Genomic DNA, 22,627 nt, shown 5'->3' with positions numbered 1-22,627 from the left:
GCCTAACGTTACCAGAATTGAACCAACTGACCAACACAAAGTGGGATACTCAGTTTACCTCAGTATCTCTACGTTGGCCTCCAAACGTCTGTCTACATCCACGTGTTCGTTACGAATGAATACATTGATAAAAAGTTTTAGACCGGAAAACAACAATTTTTAGAAATGTATGACGGTTTGGAGCAGGGGTGCCCAAACTCGGTCCTGGAGGGCCGGTGTCCTGCAGAGTTTAGCTCCAACCCCAATCAAACACACCTGAAGCAGCTAATCAAGCTCTTATAGGCATACTAGAAACTTACCAGGAGGTGTGCTGAGGCAAGCTGGAGCTAAACTCTGCAGGACACCGGCCCTCCAGGACCGAGTTTGGGCACCCCTGTACTAGAAACTTACCAGCAGGTGTGTTGAGGCAAGCTGGAGCCAAACTCTGCAGGACACCGGCCCTCCAGGACCGAGTTTGGGCACCCCTGTACTAGAAACTTACCAGCAGGTGTGTTGAGGCAAGCTGGAGCTAAACTCTGCAGGACACCGGCCCTCCAGGACCGAGTTTGGGCACCCCTGTACTAGAAACTTACCAGCAGGTGTGTTGAGGCAAGCTGGAGCTAAACTCTGCAGGACACCGGCCCTCCAGGACCGAGTTTGGGCACCCCTGTACTAGAAACTTACCAGCAGGTGTGTTGAGGCAAGCTGGAGCTAAACTCTGCAGGACACCGGCCCTCCAGGACCGAGTTTGGGCACCGCTGGTTTGGAGGATGTCATGGGTTTGTTTTGAACGCCCCTAGCGGTGTGATCGCGCTAGTGACGGGGTCGGATGTTTACGATCTCCATGGTAACCACTGTCCCAATCGCTCACAAATAAAACACACACCTGTTACAAGCAGACATGAGCGTCTCTGTGACACGCGCGTTGCAGAAGAAAAATGAGGGCAGTAGGAGATTCAGACAACAGAGGACATATGATTATTTGTACGGTGAGTTACAGCTGTTTGACCGTTAATATATTCGGATGTTATAAGAAAGTCCATATCGTGTCATTTATTATGTAAAAAGTCTGTTGTGTTAAACTGTGGGTGTTGGCGCTGCTGCAGACCCTGTACACACATTGTCCGCTGATGTGGATCACGCCAGGGAAAACTTTCGAGCTCATGCCTCAATGGATCGAGTGGTAAGTTGACAGACCTAAACAAGTAACGTTAAGGAAGTAAGTAAATACAACTACAAACACTAGCACAGCACAGCTCATCGTGTGCTAATAATGTTTCAGATGTATGTCGCTATTGAGTCCTTGAACTGCAGTCACCTTAAGATTTTGTGCTGCTACTTCCATGTAAACAACAATGTCTTTTCCACTGCGAACTGAAGTTCACGTTTAATAAGCTCAGACTTTTGATTGGGCAGAGAGAAAACACATTTACCCAAAACAGGACTTACAGTAGCCTATATGTAACACATTTGGGCTGAATTGAAATAAGATGCATGTTTTGCAGTGTTAAAATAGTCTCATTAAAGCCTGCCCTTGAGAAAAAGACATAGCCTACAATTTAGCATACTTTTAAAAACAGTACTTGTTACGGAAATTATTTACTTAAAAAAAAAAATTGCATAATTACTTCTGTTGTCTTTGTGGGCAGAATTGCCAGATTTACTGGCAAAAGTTATGTTAAAGTAAAATATACTTCCATGTTTTAAATCTACACACTTGTATGTCATTTATTTGAATATATATATATATATATGATATTTCATATCTGTAGCAATGAAGTTGCAATGTAGTATATTTAAAATATATAACTTTAAATAAAAACACACTACAGTTAAAATTATGATCAAGTACTTTACATGCTTTAGTACGTTAGTCAACACAGAAAAATACGTGTACTGCACTTCATCATGTCAAGAGATTATTAAAACATAATAAATTAATATAAACACAATGCACACTTTTCAGTCCACATATAGCATGATTCCAAGTTATAAATGCATTTTTCCAAGTGAGTAAAAAACGTAATACTTGCAATTAGTTTAATGCATACACAAAAAAGGAGTACACGCGGAGATATTGAGCACTTCATTTTGGCACATGAAATACAAAAAAAAAGAAGATTGTGAATATCTCGGCATGTAATCTTTTTTTTTTTTTTGGATAGGCTATACATAAAATAAACGGCAAGTTGGCTATTGAGTTTTCACTTTCTTGGAAGAATTTATAAATATTACAGATAAAAAGTCTCATGCTGGTTAAATAGGTCTACAACTGTTTCGTTGGCAAATGGCTAAAATGCTGCAAGTCTGAAGTGCTAAATTGTTTTAGGTAATTGAAAAAAATGGAGTACCCTGCTGACACTGAAGTGGTTAATTTGAGTTATCACAGGTCTCTCTGAAATACTTGATTCTGATTGGTCAATCGCCACTTTCTGACCACTAAACAACAGTGAGCTATATTGTCCCTGGCAGTCTGTATCCTACACTGTGCTGGTTTCATGTCTCTAGAATCACAACAGTCTCACACTATTTCAACTCAAATCAAAATTTCAGGTGCATTTATTTATTAATCTTGTTTGTTAATCTCTCAGGACAATGTACGGACGGTCTCTCTTGTGTAGGACAGTCTGGCCATCAGTGAGAAATAAAATTATGAGAAATTTAGAGCTGAACAAATTAGTCTGTGACTCTGTCTTTTATCTTATGGCCAGCACAATACCCTTTGTATCCTCGGGATAGTGCTAGTGAACACAAAAAACATTTATTTGAAAATAATTAATGGCACAAATGGCAAAGAAGTGACAAGGCTGAAATTTTAGTAATTTTGAATGACTGTGTTGTACTGTAATTCAGTTATTTAAAAGAAATCTGAAATAACCATTACCGTTTTTGTTTCATTCCTAACACATCAGAAACCTTAAAAGACTCGTATCGTGAGGAATGAAAATGCCTCTGATCTTTGGAAATAGAAGTTTATTGTATGAAAACATTCTGTAATTTGATGTACTCAAAACATCATTCCCAGAAACTGAAAGTATCCTTTTATTGAAAGTAAAGCGGAGAGATGTTTCGTTCTGTATTTCAAACATTATAAATGCACCCAAAAAAAAACAGTATGTTATGACCTTTTAAGAGTACAAACATTTGTGCTTTGTCTCTATCAGCGGAAGGTTCCAGAATTTAACTCCATGTTTAGTAATCTGCCACATCACCCCCGTTTCACCTTACGCCTTGAAGCCACTGACCCTGTGCCTGTGTTCATTGATCGACGTTGGCAAGGCTTTGCCGAGCAGAAGAGACAGGCCCTGCAGCAACTGACGGGGTAAGATTCACTCACTCTGTACACAAGACAATAGTCCTTTATAAATATGATATCAGATCGGTGAATCTCACAAAAACATGTCCAGGACAATTTTCACTCTAAACTCAAAAAAGAAATTATTTGCATGAAGAAATTAAATCTATTTTTATTACCATCTTTTTTGCATTGTGACTTTTTGTGATATTTTGCATTTTATAAACAGATTTCCCACACATAGTATTATCCACCTAATTATTGAGCTGTTTTCTTTCTTTGAGTTATTTCTTGTGGTTTCTTTTGGGATATTTTAATGTTTTTTATGTTCTTTTGCAGTGCACAAAATTTATATACACTACTGTTCAAAAGTTTGGGGTCAGTAAGGTTTTTGAATGTTTTTGAGTCTCTTACTCTCTGCACCATGCAAGGCTGAAAAAAATGCAGTCAACAGTAATATTGTGAATTTCTATAATATAAGTAACTGTTTTGTATATATATTTTCAAATGTCATTTATTCCTGTGATGCAAAGCTGAATTTTTAGCAGTGTTAAATAATTATAATATGCTGATTTGGTGCTCAAGAAACATTTCTTCTTATGATGAATGTTGAAAACATTTGAGCTGTTTAATATTTTTGTGGAAATAGTGATGTTTTTTTTTCAGGATTCTTTGATGAATAGAAAATTCTAAATGAGGTCTTTTGTACCATAAATGTCCTTACCGTCGCTTTAGATCAATGCAGTGCATCCTTGCTGAATAAATGTATTCATTTCTTAAAAAATGAAAAAACATATAGACGCCAAACTTTTGAGTGACAGTGTATGCTGTATATGCCAATATTATTAATCCTTAATAATTTTGTGTCTGTGAAAGGGTTGTGCCTCAGATACATAGACCAAACCACACAGATGTGACCGGAATGGACCGCTGGAAGTTTTTCGAACGGTAGGATATATGTGACCCTGGAGCATAAAAGCAGTCTTAAGTCGCTGGGGTATATTTGTAGCAATAGCCAAAAATACATTGTATGGGTCAAAATTATTGATCTGGTTTTTATGCCAAAAATCATTAGGATATTATTAAGTAAAGATTATGTTCCATGAAGAGATTTAGTAAATTTCCTACCGTAAATATATAAAAACTTAATTTTTGATTAGTAATATGCATGGCTAAGAACTTCATTTGGACAACTTTAAATGGGATTTTCTCAATATTTAGATTTTTTTGCACCCTCAGATTCCAGATTTTCAAATAGTTGTATCTCGGCCTATCCTAACATACCATACATCAATGGAAAGCTTATTTATTCAGCTTTCAGATGACATATAAATCTCAATTTCGAAAAATTGACCCTTATGACTGGATTTGTGCTCCAGGGTCACATATAGAAAAATAAATGTGAATGACAATAGCTAAACAGAAGTTCTTTAACAGTTAAAGTGTACAAATAAGAATAATGTTTTTCTCTTTTGCTGTCTTTCCCTCTTTTTTCTTCCATTTCCTCTCTCTCAGTCCTCTTATTCCTTTCGCTCAACAGATTCCTCCTGATGTTGTATTTGCTTTGCCAAGGTAAGTCAAATGGTGCTTGTCACTCTGTTAATAGTTATTTATTCAATGCCTATGATCTACCAAAAACTGGACTTTCTTAATATCTGTCTATACATCTGTCTTGCCACTATTTTTCTCACAGATCTGACCTCCTTTCTGCTTCGGATGGAGATGAAAAATGGTCCCCTACTCCGTTCCAGCGGAGCGTGGGAGTTCAGACTGATTATCGGGAGAGTGAGACACAAACAGACCCCTTCACTCCAGAGTATGCAGTTCGTCCTGGGACAGCCCCCCCTGAGCTGCTCACATTGGCCACACTCACATGGGGTAAACAGCACATAATATAATAATCATAAATAAGACATGTCCCTCACCAGTGCCTAATCTAATATGGAGTGGCAATGAGACAATGTTGCACAAACTCTTGCATGTGTAGCTTCAAGCATTTGTGTTTGCACATTTGCTGAGACATGTTTCGGGACTAACAGTGGTTGTTTTCAGGCCGTGGGCTGCCTGCAGGGCTGGCAGAAGTAGAGATGATTGAGAGGGCAAGAGTGAAGAGAGCTTGGGAGGCAACTCTGCCCCCGCTGAATGACCTCTCTCAGCTGGACAAGAGGAGAAGGATGATGGAGGAGATGGAGAGGAAGGAGTGGGCATTCAGAGAGAAGGAGATAGAGAAGTGAGCACTGCTTATAGGAATAGTTTTCCAAGTTTGATTAATTTGGGCAGTTCACTCACACATTATTTGCAGTGGTTTCTCACACCGTAACAAGATACTTTGTAGCTGGATAAGGTGGATATTTGGCAAAAAAAAAAAAAAAAAGTCTTAAGGGGCTGTTCACACTGAAAACGTGAGACGCAACGCTCGGGAATGGTTAAAAAAAAAAAGCGCTGTGCAGAATGTGTCCTCTGCGATGTTGCGTCAAGTAAAACAAGTTTATTTGCTACTGTAAACAAAAGCTCGCAACACTTGCCCCGCCTCCAAGGCCTTCTGATTGGTCCACTGCTTTGGAACTGGCATTGATGAGCGGCGCTGCGCATAAAAGTTGAAATTCTTTGAACTTGACACGGCGTCATGTACGAGACGCTGAGAAAGACGGGAGACGCTAGCATAACAGACATACATGTCCGTCTAGCACATGTTTACATAGAAAAACAATGGAAAAGTAGTGCACTGGAATGGATAAATGCATTCTGTGTGAACAGCCCCTTAAGAAGAACTCTTACATTTACTGCTACAAGCACAAACACATTCATGTTGACTGTTGTTGTTTGTCGTGTTTTGTCAGGCTGCAGGAGGCACGGCTGACCCTGCTGGTGCAGCTTCTGCGTCAGAGGGAGGAGAAGCAGGAGGAGGTCAAGATGGATCGACTGGATGTGAGCTTTTCCCAGCACCAGCAAGAGAAGGAGGCGCAGATTAAGAAGATACGCAATGACTACATCATTTGTGAGGCCACAGTCAGATAAATCATCATATTTAAGTTGCGCTTTAAAATGACCCATTCTGTTTATGTCAGTAATCGTGAAATCAGAATTGACGTTTTGTGGCTTTTAGAAAGTGCGTTTGCTTTTAGACCATATACTTTAGATGCTACAAGTATGTGATTTTTACCGTATTTGTACAAATTTCCGTGCTTTCCGACCTGAAGCATGACCCACATTAATTGCGTAAATCAGAAAAAAGGTGTGTTTTATCAAATACATTTTAAAAAACGTGTTTCTGACAGCGCTGCATGAGTTAGCAGTTCCATCTAGTGGTTGTGTGGTAAACATCCTTAGCAGCTCAGCTAGGATCTAAAATTAACACAAAATATTAGCAAAAAAGTACATGAAACCGTTTTACTTTGTGGCTGGTGTGATTATCAAATGTCAAAGGTTGCAATTTAATTACATAGCCTAACTAAATATGTAGTCTGATGTGCTGCATGTGATTGAGTGAGTGTGGCATTGTGTTCATTTATACGCAAGCAGCTCATGATCCAGAGTTTTCAGTGTTTCAAACACGACACACACTTCCCAAATGTCCTTCCCTAAAATTTTGGGAGTATGTTCTATATATCTTCTTAACATAAGAGAAGGTATAAGGTCTCCCTTGCAGCAGTTTTCCACAAAAATATAATCTCTAAAGTTTAACATAAAAAAGAATATCAGTATTCAAATTTTACTGTTGTTATGTAAAATAAAATAGTAATAATAATAATTATTATATATTTTTCATTCGCAGTGTAATAGTTTCATTGCAATCATAATATATTTTTTTCATCTACATTATATCATCTTTTTTTATAATGTAAATAATCTTACAGTCTTCTATTCTATTTTTTTTGTGAGGCATGATAAAAAAGCCATCATTCCTACAAAATTACGTATTCAAATCTTCAACTAAATGAAGCATAGAATGTATTAAGAGCTGTCAGGACATTTGTGTTTGAACCAGATTACATGTTTAAGTCGGATTATCCTGATTTATGAAATAATAAGAATGTACAAACTGACATAATTTTATTTATCGTTTTCCTGTTTCTCACAGCAATGCGGAAGCTGCTGGCTAAACGGAGGAATGTGGAGGGAAAGCTGAAGAGACGTGATATTATAAAGGATTACTCAGATTATGGGTTTCAGACATACGCACCTCGGTCGCGGATTGGCCAGATCCCTGACCGAAATTCCAACCGCAACGTGGTCAAGAGTCACTTTCTCAGGACGTATGAAGGTCTGCTTCTGTTTACAGAAGTTGTTTTCCTTGTGATTATTCAGGATACAGTAAAGTTTATAGTTAATGATTTTTGATTAATTTTATTTTAGAAATATTTACTTAATGCACATAACATTTTTATTCTAATGTCTTTCTTTGTTCAATATATTCTGATATTCTTTATTTGTTTGTTTTATTTTTTTAAATGTTATCCATAAAAATCAATTACCCTATTCTACTTCTTCTGAAATCATATCATGGAGTTTATTGAGGAGAGGTGTGCTATTAACATTTTTGTTCTCATACCACTTAAAAAAATTTTTTGATACCTTTATAAACCCAGTGTTTATATAGTCATTTTAGTCTGTCCTGAAAACAAAAAAAAAAACAAAACTTTTTTTAACTTTTAAAATAAAAATAACATTTTGACACCAAATTGCATTAAATATTTAAATTTATTTGAATTCTTATTTTTTATTATATTAGAAAATAATATTTAACTTTTTTCCTTCTAAATCAAATCATTCTGCTGTGATATGCCTTGGTTTTTCTAAGCAATTACAATAATGTCTAAAACCTGGTGAACAAAGAATTGGGGTTTAAAAATTGCTTCAGATCAGAATATTATAGAGATTTAGGTGTATTTTATTTTATTTTTTCAGAAAATGTATTTTATTTCATTTAAAATAAGTTGTTTTACAAGCACAACCTGTTTAGCTGAAATTTGAATCACTACGGATGTGGTAAAGGCCTGCAGAGACATCTCTGTGTTTCTCAGGTCTGTTAGAACTGGAGGCAGGTCTTTCTCCATCTGTCATGGAGCCTCGAATCAAAGTCCCAAGACCTAAAGTGACTAAAGGCTTCATCACACGCTCAGCCCGCAGAGAACTAGAGCTCATGAAGACTCATCAGGTAATGAGCAGCTGGGTGCTTTTCACACTTTATCAGACTGTGGGAGGAGGTGTGTGAAGTGACAGATATCCCCCTGAGCTCTCCTTTCCCACTAGGCTCTAAAGGAAGAAAAGGGTCGTGTGGTGGAAAAGAAGCCTTTGCGGTTCCTCTTTAAGAAGGAAAAACCTGCTCCACGACCTCCAACCCCTGCGGTGGAAGATCCCCCAGAGGTACAACCCGCATTCTAGCTGTAGACAATTCAGGTTTTCCTTCTAAGAGCTGGCTTTTGATGAGAAAGTGTGCAGGTTGCAAGTCAAAACCTGCCTGTATACAGGCAGCCTGTAGGTATAAGCACACCTTTGTGATTCTCTAAACTAGGGGTTTTGATCTAGTGGATAACGACCCAAATTGGTTGCAGAGCTTTCTGATAAGTGTCAGCAAAAATTGGCCGCAAAGATAAAGATACTAAAAAAGACACAACCCAGACGACATTACATCCTGGTTGCAATGAGGATAAAAATAGTTTGTGCCAGACAATGTTGGTATTATTTTAGTTAACAATTATCAGATTTCTAAATACAATAATTAACTATTTAAAATTCATTTCAATTTTGATTTTAAGGACATTGTTGTTCACTTTGATACTTTGTGTACTTTGAAAAGTGTCCTAAAACATTTATTCCCCTGTAATTGTACTTCTTTACAGTACTTTTATTGTGAAGTATTACTAAAAGTGAATATCTGGACTTCATACTTAAGAAGTCTACTTAAAGAGTGTATACTTTCATGACTATATTTCTTAAAACACTTTTGAAAATTGCACTTTGTAATGCCAAATGTATATTTTAAATCATTGTTTTAATAAATTGTTATCATGCTATAACAAGTACACTTATTATGATGTGTTGACTAACATACTGAAGCACATGCAAAGTGCTTGATATATAATTAAACTGTAGTGAGTAATTCAATATTACATTTAAGACACTTTAAATGTACTAAATTGCAACTTCATAATTACAAATGAGTAATTACAAATATATTTAAAATACATGCCATGCAAGTTTCAGTACAAATGACAATAGCATATATTTTAGCTTATGATAAAGTCTTGTCTGTACATAAGGTGGTACGTTTTAAGCATGTTTCAAAGACAATAGAAGTTATTATGAAATGACATGTAAAGATGCACTTAAGTCTTACTTAATTTGGGTCAAAAAGCACTCTGAATTTCAGCTAATTGCATTAAATATAAATTTAAACTGAAATGCATTTTTATTTAATTGCACTTAGCATGCAATTTGTCAAATGTTCCTTTTCACAACAGTAAGTCCTAAAAGAACCACTGCTCTAAAGTCATCTGAGGATACTACAGTATATGATGCATTGACTTTCGTTGAATCATTTATTTTGTAATTCTTTTTGTATGATGCGTCTGATTCTGAGATATCGATGTTATGTCTATAACAGGGAGATGAGGAAAGAGAGCTGGCCGTTATCTTTCTGCAGAAAGTGCTGAGAGGAAGATCCGCGCAGAATCAGGTAAGGCTCAGTGGGAGGAGCGTGGTTTTCTAACTGATGGCTCATATAGTTGTCGATGGGAATAGATAATGACGTCTGATGGTTGGCAGATGTTCGAGGGAAAAGAGAAACGGTTGGAACTGATCCAAGAACTGCGCACCACCCACGCACTGCAGAAGGAGCAACAGGACAAGAAGGAGGCGGAAAAACAGGTCACACTTGCTCTGCAGAGACAGAGAGACATCCAGTCTGAAAAAGTAAGACCGGAGATGTATATGTTTAAGATATGAAAATAAGCACCTGCTGTAGCATGTGAACTTTGACTGATAAAACTACATACTTATCTCAGTACAATCAAAATACAGTTTTTTTAGGCATTCACAACATCAGCTCTGCTTTGGCATGTACCGCTCATCTTTTCTGGGCTTCTCAGCATGGGTCACATTCTGAAGAGTCACATTTTCCTGTTTTGAAATGAAACCGTTCAATGTACTATGAGAACATTTTCATATGTTTTTTTCCCTGTAATTTTCAGAATTCAAAACCTTCTCCCAGTGAAAAATTTTAAAAAATAATGTAAGCTATTTTTTAACAAAGTCACTGATCATTACAGTCATGATCGTAAAGGTTTGTGGAGCATATTTTATTATTAAAGGAATAGTTCACACAAAAATTTAAATCTGCTGAAAATGTACTCACCCTCAGGCATCCAAGATGTAGATGAGTTTGTTTCTTCATTCGAACAGATGCAGAGAAAGTTAGCATTACATCACTTATGCAGTGAATAGGTGCCGTCAGAATGAGAGTTCAAACATCTGATAAAAACATCACAGTAATCCACACGATTCCGGTTCTTCAATTAACATCTTTTGAATTGAAAAACTGTGTTTCTGTAAAAAAAAAAAAAAATCCATCATTAAGGCATTTTTAATGTAAACGGTCACTGTAATGCTAAACTTTTCATTTTGGGGTAAACCATTAGTTTAATTATTTAACTTGTAAAAAAAAAAAAAAAAGTATAGCATACATTTCACTTAAAAGGAAGAAGCAATGCTTACACTGAAGTCTTAAAGGAAGAGACTTTAAATTTCAAATGTAAAAAAATAAAATTAAATCTATTTAACATAAAAAAAACATTTTTGCCTTAGGACAAAAACTAAATACTAATACAAACATGGTATGAGCCTATTTGTGGTCTAAATAAATAAAAAAATATCTAAATTAAAAAATTCACTGAACAAATCAATGTAAGAATGAATTATCTTAAAGGAAGAGACTTTAAATTTCAAATGTAAAAAAATAAAATTAAAATTAAATCTATTTAACATAAAAAAAACATTTTTGCCTTAGGACAAAAACTAAATACTAATACAAACATGGTATGAGCCTATTTGTGGTCTAAATAAATTAAAAAAATATCTAAATTAAAAAATTCACTGAACAAATCAATGTAAGAATGAATTTTGAGCTAGGACATCTCATGTACTAAACTGATTAAATTCTTTTTATTCCTTCTCCCACTGTCTTTCTCTCAGGTGTCTCAGATTGAGTCCTATATATCTGGCCTGTCTGGAGGAGTGATAGTGGACATGCTGGACTTTCTATCTAAAGAGTTGGTCCGGCTGCAAGAGGAAAGGCAAATCCATGCCTTCACTCTATTGGCTGAGAGAGACCGTCGTATTCGTGAGGCTGAGGAGAGTGGAAGGCGGCAGATCGAGGAAAGGAGACGCAGAGAGGAGGATGAGATATTTAAACAGGTCACTAGAACATCCATTCACAATACATATGCTCTTAGCTCTATCTAACAAAATCATATACTACCATTCAAAAGTTTGGGGATTTTATTTGTAAAAATTACTCATTTTATGCAGCAAGGAATGTGTTAAATTGACCAAAAGTGACAGTGAAGACATTTTTCATATTACAAAAGTAATATGTTCTTTTTTGTTTTTCTTCATCAAAGAATCCTGAAAAATGTGTCGGTTTCCACAAAAATATTAGGCGGCACAAGTGTTTTCAACATAATTCTGATAATAATCAGAAATGTTTCTTGAGCAGCAGATCGGCATATTAGAATGATTTCTGAAGGATCACGTGACACTGAAGACTGGAGTAAGCTGAAAATTTAGCTTTGTCATATCAGGAATATTACATTTTTAAACATTCATACAGAAACCCTTATTTTAAATTGTAATAATATTTCACAGTATTACCTTTTTTTTTTACTGTATTTTTGATCAAATAGATGCAGCCTTGGTTAGCATAAGAGACTCACTGAAGACTGGAGTAAGCTGAAAATTTAGCTTTGTCATATCAGGAATATTACATTTTTAAACATTCATAGAGAAACCCTTATTTTAAATTGTAATAATATTTCACAGTATTACCTTTTTTTTACTGTATTTTTGATCAAATAGATGCAGCCTTGGTTAGCATAAGAGACATTTCAAATTCTTTACAAAAATAAAAAAAATACCTCTAACTTCTGAACGTTAGTGTAAGTAAATGCTTGCTTTTCTTTGGTAAAGCACATTGCCATAGAATTCTTCATTAATGTCAAGAGCCAATCAAAATTCACCTTATTTTTATTTTTTTTTAATGTGAACCCCAATCATATTCTGTCAAATTTCACCTTGTACTGCAACCAGCATCTTTGCAATCTTTCTTTTCTATCTGAGATCTCTTGTCTATCTGTATATCATTTGGTATCAGGTGGTCAGGATGCATCAGGACACAGTAGACATGTACCTGGAGGATGTCATCCTGGGCTCCATTAATCAGACAGCTGATGCTCAGGCCAGAGAGGAGATTCACCGCAAGGCTGAGGAGCTGAACAACATCACCTATGCCATGGAGGAGACGTACGTTCCTGGTCTCGAATGCTGTGGCATCCAGTTAAACCAGTTTGAAGATCTCGCAACTAGATTGCTTATTGTTGACAATAAACCACAAACTCTTAAAATCATGCTAGATATTTCAGCAAGGTCAAAATATTTTAAATTATTAAAATAAAACACTTCACTAAATGCTCTTGAGGAAAAGGGATAAAATATATAAATGCACCTTTAGATTTCAATATGTAGAAAAGATTATCTCAGCCCTGTTCTGACATTCAAAGGCTGCAAGGCATGTTTCTCACTGATAGTTGATTACGTCAGAGGTTTTATTAGATTCAAGATCATTGCTGAGCTACCAAGGATGTCTGAATCACATGTGAATAGACCCAAACAGTGTGAATGCTTTCTGTTGTTATAACCTTGAACTCTCAATACATTCATAATGCCCTTGAATAATTTGTATAAAGACAGGCCATCTAAAGACCTTGATCAAATACAATAAAATAATGCATGTAAGGTGCACATAAGATGACTCTCTTTTGCTCTTAGGAGGTCTTGAAAATAAAATATACAAAGCCATGCTTAGATTTGTCTACAGGACGACTTCCACCCATTGTGCTCTGCCTGTTTAAAAACTCTGCAACAGTTTAACTTTCTTATCCTGTGAGGCAAAATGCAGAGAAACAGTTACAGCCTCGGAAATATAAAATATGTATGAAATCTGTGTCTATATATTCTTTCCCTCAATAAATAATAAATGATGGATGTCAGATGTGGCAGCACACCCATAGGAAGTCACTAGAATCAGATACTGTGCATTTGCAGGCATATCACGAATCTAATAAAACATTGTATGACCAAGTTACAAAGATCATTGTTACTGTATGTGTCCTTCAGCGAGGCTGCCAGCATTGACTGTTTTAGAGCATTTCCTTTGTCACAAACAGAATCAATCTGCTCTAATCGGTCTGTGTGTTATGTATTTCATGCTCTGTGTGTACGTGCAGGAGGAACAGTCAGCAGTCTGAAGAGATTGTGGCAGAACTCGTCTACAGATTCCTCATTCCTGAGGTCCAGAAGATTGCTGTCAGAGGAAGAGGTGAGTTATTCGATCAGGCAGATAATCAGTAAAATACCAAGTTATTACAGGTCATGCCAAGTTAGATCTTAATGTTATTATCTTCGTAACCTTGTGCCATTTAAAAGAAGTACACTGTTGTTTTCCTTTGGCGCTCAAAGGGATATAAGGAACAGAATGTACCATGCTGCTCTTCTAGATACAATGAAAGGAGATGCTTACCAAGATCGTCTAAAGGACAAAAAAAAAGCTTATGCTATATATATTCATATTCCAAGCTTAGTAAGAGAAATTTTAAATGGTGTCATTTCTACAACACCAAACAGTCACCAAACAGAACAATTTGGAGAAGTCAACCTACAAAATAATTTAATAAAAAAAAAAATTTGAAATATTAAATATTACATTTAGCATTTCACCTTCGAGTGACATGAGGATAAGTAGATGATTTCACTGTTGTCTTTTTTTGCATTACTGAGACATATAAGAGTGTCAAAAAAAGCTGGTCGTGCATAAAAGCATGCCCGTTTCTGAGGTTACAGACCACACAAACATAGAGAACAAAGCCATATTGAAAAATTAAGTTTTTTTAGGCTAGTTCAACATTCAGTTTTTATATATAGTGACATTGCAAACATCTTTCTGCTGTATGTAGTGCACTCTATTAACATCTTAAAAGATTTGAAAAGCCTCATGCAGGTCTTTTCACTGCTAAAAATGGTCACATTACCAGTATGGCCTATTTGTTAAGCTTGACTTTTTAATGACCTGTGAGTTTGACATGTGTGTATGTATCACAGTGCGAGTCATGTGGCCTGTGTTATATATTTAATGAATTATCCTCACTATTAGCCACAGTCTGTTTTTAATTCCCCATTTCCACATTATTTGCCTCTGTGTAATAAAGACTCTGTTCATAAAAATGCAGTATATGCACACACAACTCTGTCTCAACTCTACAGCTTGCTCAGGTGACTGTAACCGCATGACTTTCTACATACAACAAAATTTAAATGAATGATTTGTTGGGGATAATATTCATTTACTCACTACATGTCCTACCATGCTGTATGATGTTATTTCTTCTGTGAAACATAAAAGCAGAAGAAAGTTACACAATGCTTTCCATACATTAAAAGCGGATTGTGACCCGTGACTGTCAACCTCCATAAAGACCAAAAAGCAGCATAAATGATCAGAAATGAACAAGTGTTCTTCTAAATAATTGTGGAAAAATAAATTTGATGAATGGTGCTGATAAAAGCAGCGACAGTTATCGGAGTCTCCCATTAAAATCCTGGCAGGTATGAGTCATTAAATTAGACTTTTAATAATATTGTTTACCGTGTGACATTTCTTTGTTCAACAGAAAAGACGAGTGTCATTATAAAAAAAATAAAAATAATTGTTGGCTAATTTGGCACCTTTCATCAAGTGACAACTATAACTCAACTCAAGCTTGCACTATATTAAGTATCTTTTTGTTTTTGCCAACAACCTAACTGTGTAGCTTTGAATCCTTAAGTGCCCCAAGTCTCCATGCATATCAATTTCCATAAAGATTTATTTCATTTTTCCATTTGGAAGTGGTTTTTTCAGGTTGTCTTGCCTCTCAGAACAGACATATGACCCCAACATTGTCCCACCAATTGAAAACCACTTTAAAAATGTACTGTTTGCTCATTCTCTTTTAGTTCGCCAGAGCCAGAGAAGGCATCTGCAAGCAGCTCGTTCAATCATCAGTAGCAGCCCTGGATCTTCTGCGGTCTCCCAGCCCCCATCTCCATCAGACAGAGCCTCCTCAGCAGTTCTGAATGACATACTCAGCCAAGTAGAGGAGGCTGTTCCCAGAACTGTGACCCCAAGAGACCCTGGACCAGCACAAAACAATCTGACCAGTGATCCAACAGCAGACGCTCTCAACGGGAATGGAAAACATGCAGATTAAGCCCATGAGCAGTAATACAAAACATTAAATTCTTGACCTTTACAATAGTCCTATTAACTGTTTGTATTTGTTGTCATAATAGCTGACTTGATTTTTCCTACCATACTCATAGAGACCGAAAGAGTGAATGAACTTTGAAAGAACAGTCCAAAGTTAACGGTTACGCAATAAAACCAGCATTTCATTTCTCCGCAAGTGCCACTTTTTCTCATTAACAATGGAACACGTCAAAGTCTGTAGATTACTCGAAAAGTAAAGCATAGCTTAAAAGCAAAGACGTTCAGACATCTTCATTTTCATTTGTAAGGGAAAAACTCATAAAAGACCATCATCTGAAACAATTTCCAGTATAGGTCTATGTTAGGCACTTACATAGGTCCGGGTGGCTTTTTCTCCGACCGTTGAGTCCATTAGATCCTGTCTGAGAAATGGGCTGTATCTCCTAAAAAAGATAGACAGAATGATAAGGGAGATTTAGTAGGCCTATTACCCTGGTTTTCCATAGCTCAACTGAGGATCTGTAGATCTTATGTTACTTATTAAATCACTTAAATTCAAGTGTTTGTGAACCTAACCGAAACTCCTTCACATTTACATGAAAACTCAAATTTCAATCCTACAGTCTTGTCTTCTGACTACCTGTTTGAATCATCCATGTAATACGCTTTGCATAACACCCTGCATTTAACTGAACAGGCACAAGTACGTTTAGCATTCTTCAGTGTGAGCTGAAGGCTCTGTTTCACTTTTTAGTAGCATGCTATTCTAAATTCAGGCATTGTCTAAATGTAGTGTGAAAATGACTATAAAAAGGTAAAAGTGTAGCCTACTTTCTGTGAATAAAGGTGTTCAGTTTGTGGCCATATAAAACTCAGAAGACAATAAGCATTTTTTAAGAATGAGGATTGCAGTTCATTAGCAACTTAATTTGCAGTCACATTTTGCGAATACGCTGATTTTGCTTATCAAGTTATTTTTCCCTGTGAGTAGTTTTGGCCACAGTTTTAAAACACAGTTACTTTTGAGGTATTTACTTTTGGGGTAGGCTATGACTGTGATTTATGCTGTAGAGCTAACACTAATGATCAACAAAGGTATAGCTAAGTAGTCTGTATTTTAATTAGTTAAGTCTTAATTACCGGTAGGCTATACGTTTAACAATGTGAGGTGTAATTGAATATCAATACATCGCTGGCTTACACACACTTGTCTTAGTTGCATAATTTTCTATGAACAAATTGCATAATGCTCCATTCAGTTTGCCTCTCCAGTGATTGGTTGTGTTTTCTTTTATTTCGCTTCTCTCTCGACTGTCTGCTCTTTTGGCTGATCAGGAAATTCGGAAAACAAGCAATGGCATTCGCGTCTATAGCGCGAGCATATGATATGATTTCTCTGGCTTGTCCGTCAAGCGTTACAGTACTCCATGTGTAACCAGGAAGTACTGTAAGTAGGTCTCTGGGGCGGCTGTGTGTACAATGCGTTCTTTAGAATCAGGACTCTAAACGCGAAACGGAGCGTGTCGTGATTGAAGTCGGAGCTCGGTGAACTTGGTCATGTTGAGGCATTGCGTGAATGTCGTGCTGATGTGACATGGTAAGTGCGTTTGTTTTCATTTAGCTACTGAAGTAAAGCAGATCGCGAGACGTGACCGCAAGAACGTGCACTACAAATAAATAATGTCGCTTGCAAACACTAGGAATGCATGTCAGTCAGCACGGTGTGTGTTTGTCGGGATTTAGCTAACGTTAAATATACTGTACTGTCTCGAAGGTCTGATAAAGAGACAATAAAGCGATTAATAAACGGTATAACATGCTATAAACAGTCATTCAGCAGTTGTATATATTCAGCGCGATGCATACATTACGAAAAAGAAGTTTATTCAAGTGTGCTATACTTCTTTTAAACTAAAAAATAGGAAAGTATACTTTCAGTCTACTTTTTATGTACTTGGCTTTATGTACTTCTCAGAAATATACTTAAACTGACATTTAAGTATACTTGACTTATACTTAGAAAAAGTCTAAATATATTTGAGCTATACTTCGAGAATCCGTAAACTTAAAACTAAAACTATAATTTTATATACTAGAAAGTGGGCCAATTTAGTCCCAAGGAGTATTGAAATAGTACACTTACAAGTACTAGTACACTGATATTTGTATACTTACTACATAAAGTATACTTGACTAACTTTACTTAAGTATACTTAATAAAATAAACGTGAAGTATACTACTTTTTGGTAAGGGGAGCCATTAGTAATTAACCATAATCAGTTATCACTGCATTTTTTTTTACCTCGTTTAGTCGCAGCAGATGACCCAGTAGGCTACAGCAGAAGTTTAGTGCTTACTGTGTGGTTTATTTGTAGCCTATTAATATGTATTTGTTTACAGTGAGTTCTGTCACATTGGTGCTTCTGAATAAATGGCTATGATTTGACTATAGGCAGGAAGGTGGGGGTAATCATAGCTTATATGCACGATATTGTGTGATATCTCTCACATATTAGTTCAATAAAATGATTAGTAATAACATGCTGTCAACTGTGCATTATCACAAAGAAAATGAATTCAATTCTAATCCATATTATCCCGAAGCTGTGATGAAATTTACTCACCCTCAGGTCATTCTAAAACTGTTTGAGGTCCTTCTTTGGAGCATAAGAAAGAAAGCTAAGAAAGTCCGTTTGTATAGTTCTGCATCAAAAAAGAAAGCAAGAAACCAAAACATCAAGCTTTGTGTGTCACCAAGAATCACACAGACTCAAAGCTATAGACAGCGTGTGTAGATGCTCAGGTTTATGTTCTGAACATAATTATTATACATAAGTAGCACGGGTATATTTGTAGCAATAGCCAACAATACATTAAAAAAAGTATCATCAAAATGATGAATTTGTTCTTTTATGCCAAAAATCATTAGGATCGTGTTCCATGGAGATATTTTGTAAATATCCCTACTGTAAATATATCAAAACTTCTGAATTCAATTCTAATCCATATTATCCCGAAGCTGTGATGAAATTTACTCACCCTCAGGTCATTCTAAAACTGTTTGAGGTCCTTCTTTGGAGCATAAGAAAGAAAGCTAAGAAAGTCCGTTTGTATAGTTCTGCATCAAAAAAGAAAGCAAGAAACCAAAACATCAAGCTTTGTGTGTCACCAAGAATCACACAGACTCAAAGCTATAGACAGCGTGTGTAGATGCTCAGGTTTATGTTCTGAACATAATTATTATACATAAGTAGCACGGGTATATTTGTAGCAATAGCCAACAATACATTAAAAAAAGTATCATCAAAATGATAAATTTGTTCTTTTATGCCAAAAATCATTAGGATCGTGTTCCATGGAGATATTTTGTAAATATCCCTACTGTAAATATATCAAAACTTAATTTTTCATTAGTAATATGCATTGCTAAGAAATTCATTTGGACAACTTTAAAGGCGATTTTCTCAATATTTAGATATTTTTGCACCTTCAGATTCCAGATTTAAAATAGTTGTCTCGGCCAAATAGCGTCCTATAGCCTACTAACAATTTGTAACAAACCATATATGAATGGAAAGCTTATTTATTCAGCTTTCAGATTATGTATAAATCTCAATGTCAAAAAATTGACCCTTATGACTGGTTTTGTGGTCCAGAGTCACATATATGCTCATAATGTAAAGCTTCTGAGATGTTAATGAAGTTACTCTTTGCCTGAAAGTTGTGTTGTGTTTTAGAATAGAATTGCAGGATGTATAGCTCTTTATTTTCAGCAGAAGCATGTGTGTACTGTACTTCTGTACTGTAATCTAAACGTACTGTACGTTTAGATTAGGCACTGCTGAAAATGCCAGAGTTTAGTTCAGTGAACCTGCCAGAGGAGGAGGCCTTCTCAATTTGGAGGCCTCTTTCAAAGAAACGATTGCCTTAAAAAGGAATAATAATAATGATAATAATTGGTGCTGGAAATTGATTCCTGATGGCAAATAATGGAAAAGTTTGTTTCTGACCCTGACCTTTTGTTGGCAGAAAAACTTTGCAGTACACTGATTAATGTAATGTATTTTACATTCAATACAATACAGATTGAAAGCAAGAACATTTAACATTAATTCTTTATTTATTTTTTTTTTTTAATTTTTTTTTAAGACTCCATTATTTCTTGTCATACTTGCATCACAGCAGGGTTAATTAAACAAAAAGTCAATATTTCCTACAGTTTGTTTCAGTTAGTCTAAATATCCGAGGAATGCTTTGTGCAGTTTGTACTGTTGGCCTGTTTCTAATGTGTTGACCTAGTTGCAGTTAGCTAAACATGAGCTGCTGCTCAAATGCAGCACTGTGTTGTTTGGACATTCAGTAAAGTTGCTTTTTCCATAGGGACATATATCATTACTGAAATTACCTTTCAAATAAAATCAATTATGGTAACCTAGAGATAAATAGTCTCTTAATAAATGCAAATAATGATACACAATAAATACACAATATGTCAAAGAACCAGAAGGACGAACCAATACAATGTTGCATTATAGTGAAACTATGGTACTTAAATTTGTCTAAATTTCTTGTGGAGATTAACTGTCTTGCATTCTCAGCACAATAATGGTTTATCAAGTGATATTGAGAGAAGAAAGATATTAAGAGATGTAATTGCATTTTCAAATTTTCAATAAGCCTTTAAACCTCTGCAATTTATTTAGCCTGCAGTGCACAGGCTCAGCTTTATGAGTTATCTGTAATCTAGTATAGTCATAGTAATATTTGTATATTGAGTTGTGAATGGTTTTAATTAGGGATGCTCCGATCCGCCTTTTTCGCCTCCGATACCGATTCTGATACCTAGGGTTCAGTATTGGCCGATACAGATACCGATCCGATACCAGTGAAGTTTTTTTCCCTCATTTAAATAAATGTAGAATTTATATATCTCTGTGTGTGGAACTGATAATCATTCTTTCACAATCTACTAGATACAGACTACTTCATTATAAAGAAAAATAAAATAAACAAATATGAAAAAATATAGGCCTATGTATATTTAGAATCTGTGACAAAAAATTATAAACTAGGTTAGTGGATAATTCGGCAGCAAAAGAATGTAAGGACTTAAATATTCACATGTAGCTCACATTAAGCTATCATATGGCTTCTGAAGTAACACAGAATAATTCGAAAAATCGGAGAGAAAAAAAAAAAATCTCGGCTTGATTTCTAGGCTTGATTGTGTTTTTGGGGTGCAGTCTAACATGTTATTTTTCACATAATTTACCTTTATTCCACATATTTTATAAAGCATATTGATCAGCTGACATATTGATAGAGTAAAAAGGGGTAACATTGTGGTACATCATTTTGACCTGTTAGACTATACTGCAAGTATATAAGTCTATGTTGTTCAAACTCATTCAAGCGATGTAAAGATTTCTCCTTTTTCCTATAGGTTTATTCTTGTTGTCTTTTGAGTAACAGTCACCAATTATTAGACAGTATAGAAATCATTACCAGAAAAAAAAGCTAATTTTTGTGATGCTTTTTAGGTTATCATTCAGAAGGTTTGTTATTGCAAATCTAACACTGTTGAAATTTCTCCACTGTAATAGTCAACTTATACTGTATAGGTAATTGCAATATAAATTAAATAAAATTAAACTGACTTAAAAACAGGAGCTTAAGAATTGCTTAACTTATTTTGATTAGTTAATGTAAAAACATGTTTGAATGACTTATTGATCATACCATTTTTATTTTACATTTGTGTTTGCATATTACTAAGAATTTGTAACCATTAAAATTATATTTTACTGCGATTGACTCGTGAGATTTTTTCTGCCTTCTAGAGTGTTTCTAGAATAGAAGAGTTTTCATTTTAATTTCACAAGTTAAGTTAGAGATACGTTATGATTGGGTTCAAATGTTTTTATATAATCTGAAAAAAGAAGGATAAAAAGTGTATGAATACGTAGCCTACATAAGACTTGTAACTGTAAATAACTTAAAGTGTTGTCATATCTTCTCACAGATCAACCTTTTTCAAATCAAATACAGGAATACATACTGTAGTATAATATAATTATATACATGTATGTTAAATGTTCACGGTCCCATATGACTTTTATGGTTTATTAATTTATTTGATTTATTTATTTTTAAGTTTACAACACTATTTCACAATCAAATACTAATTTAATTTTGATAAAATACATACAATTTGAAAGGTCTAAGTTTTCTAGCATTACTGTACTTTTTAATAAAAAAAGAAATTCAGAAATGGAGGGGGTGACCAGTAACAAGATAAATGCATGTTAAGGAATTCCTTCTCAATCTGCATTTTTCACATTGAATCTGTACAAGAAAATCAGGGGGGAAACCTGTAAGCCACAAAACAGCCATATAAATGTTTTAATTTCAATTGTGCTTTTTCTCGATGGCACATAATACCTTCACATATCAATATATTATTTAAAGGGGTGGTTCACTGGGTTTTTTCTAGGCTTGATTGTGTTTATGTGCAGTCTAACATGTGTTAATGCTTCGTTTAAAAACAAACAAAAAAAAAAACATTATTTTTCACATAATTTACCTTTATTCCACACCGCTCTGTCCCTTCTCTGAGAAACGGGCTGATCTTTTCCTGTTTTTATGAAGCCCCGCCCTCAGAAATAGGCGATGGGCTCTGATTGGTTAGCTAGCCCAGTGTGTTGTGATTGGCTAAATCGCCGCTAGTGCGCGTCTAAGCGTCCCACCCCTCACCTCAGCGTCCATGTGCTCCAGTTGTATTGTAACAGCCTGGTCTCATGTTTATACGTAGGTATTAATACATAACATTTAC

General features: G+C 35.5%; 2 protein-coding genes across 2 annotated transcripts in view; both read left to right on the top strand.

Annotated features, from left to right (window-relative positions):
• The first annotated feature begins 853 nt into the window (after positions 1-853).
• LOC107551982 (protein MAATS1-like) lies at positions 854-15,985 on the top strand. The gene is made up of 17 exons (XM_016233787.1): positions 854-968; positions 1,086-1,162; positions 3,144-3,301; positions 4,151-4,222; positions 4,790-4,846; positions 4,968-5,152; positions 5,327-5,504; positions 6,115-6,272; positions 7,356-7,538; positions 8,299-8,432; positions 8,528-8,641; positions 9,882-9,953; positions 10,043-10,189; positions 11,468-11,689; positions 12,645-12,793; positions 13,777-13,868; positions 15,542-15,985. The coding sequence occupies exons 1-17, from the start codon at positions 881-883 to the stop codon at positions 15,793-15,795; spliced, it is 2,340 nt and encodes a 779-aa protein (XP_016089273.1). The 5' UTR covers positions 854-880; the 3' UTR covers positions 15,796-15,985.
• Positions 15,986-17,106: 1,121 nt separating this feature from the next.
• Positions 17,107-22,627, top strand: part of LOC107551996 (nuclear receptor subfamily 1 group I member 2) — a 49,970-nt gene continuing 44,449 nt past the window's right edge. The window contains exon 1 of the mRNA XM_016233806.1: positions 17,107-17,391. Within this exon, the coding sequence (XP_016089292.1) occupies positions 17,389-17,391 (3 nt within the window). The 5' untranslated portion in view covers positions 17,107-17,388. The remainder of the gene's footprint in view (positions 17,392-22,627) is intronic.

The sequence above is a fragment of the Sinocyclocheilus grahami genome, unplaced genomic scaffold (assembly GCF_001515645.1).
Source record: "Sinocyclocheilus grahami isolate Dianchi unplaced genomic scaffold, SAMN03320097.WGS_v1.1 scaffold439.1, whole genome shotgun sequence".
In the NCBI taxonomy this organism is placed as follows: domain Eukaryota; kingdom Metazoa; phylum Chordata; class Actinopteri; order Cypriniformes; family Cyprinidae; genus Sinocyclocheilus; species Sinocyclocheilus grahami.
This window is presented reverse-complemented; position numbering and strand designations above follow the sequence as displayed.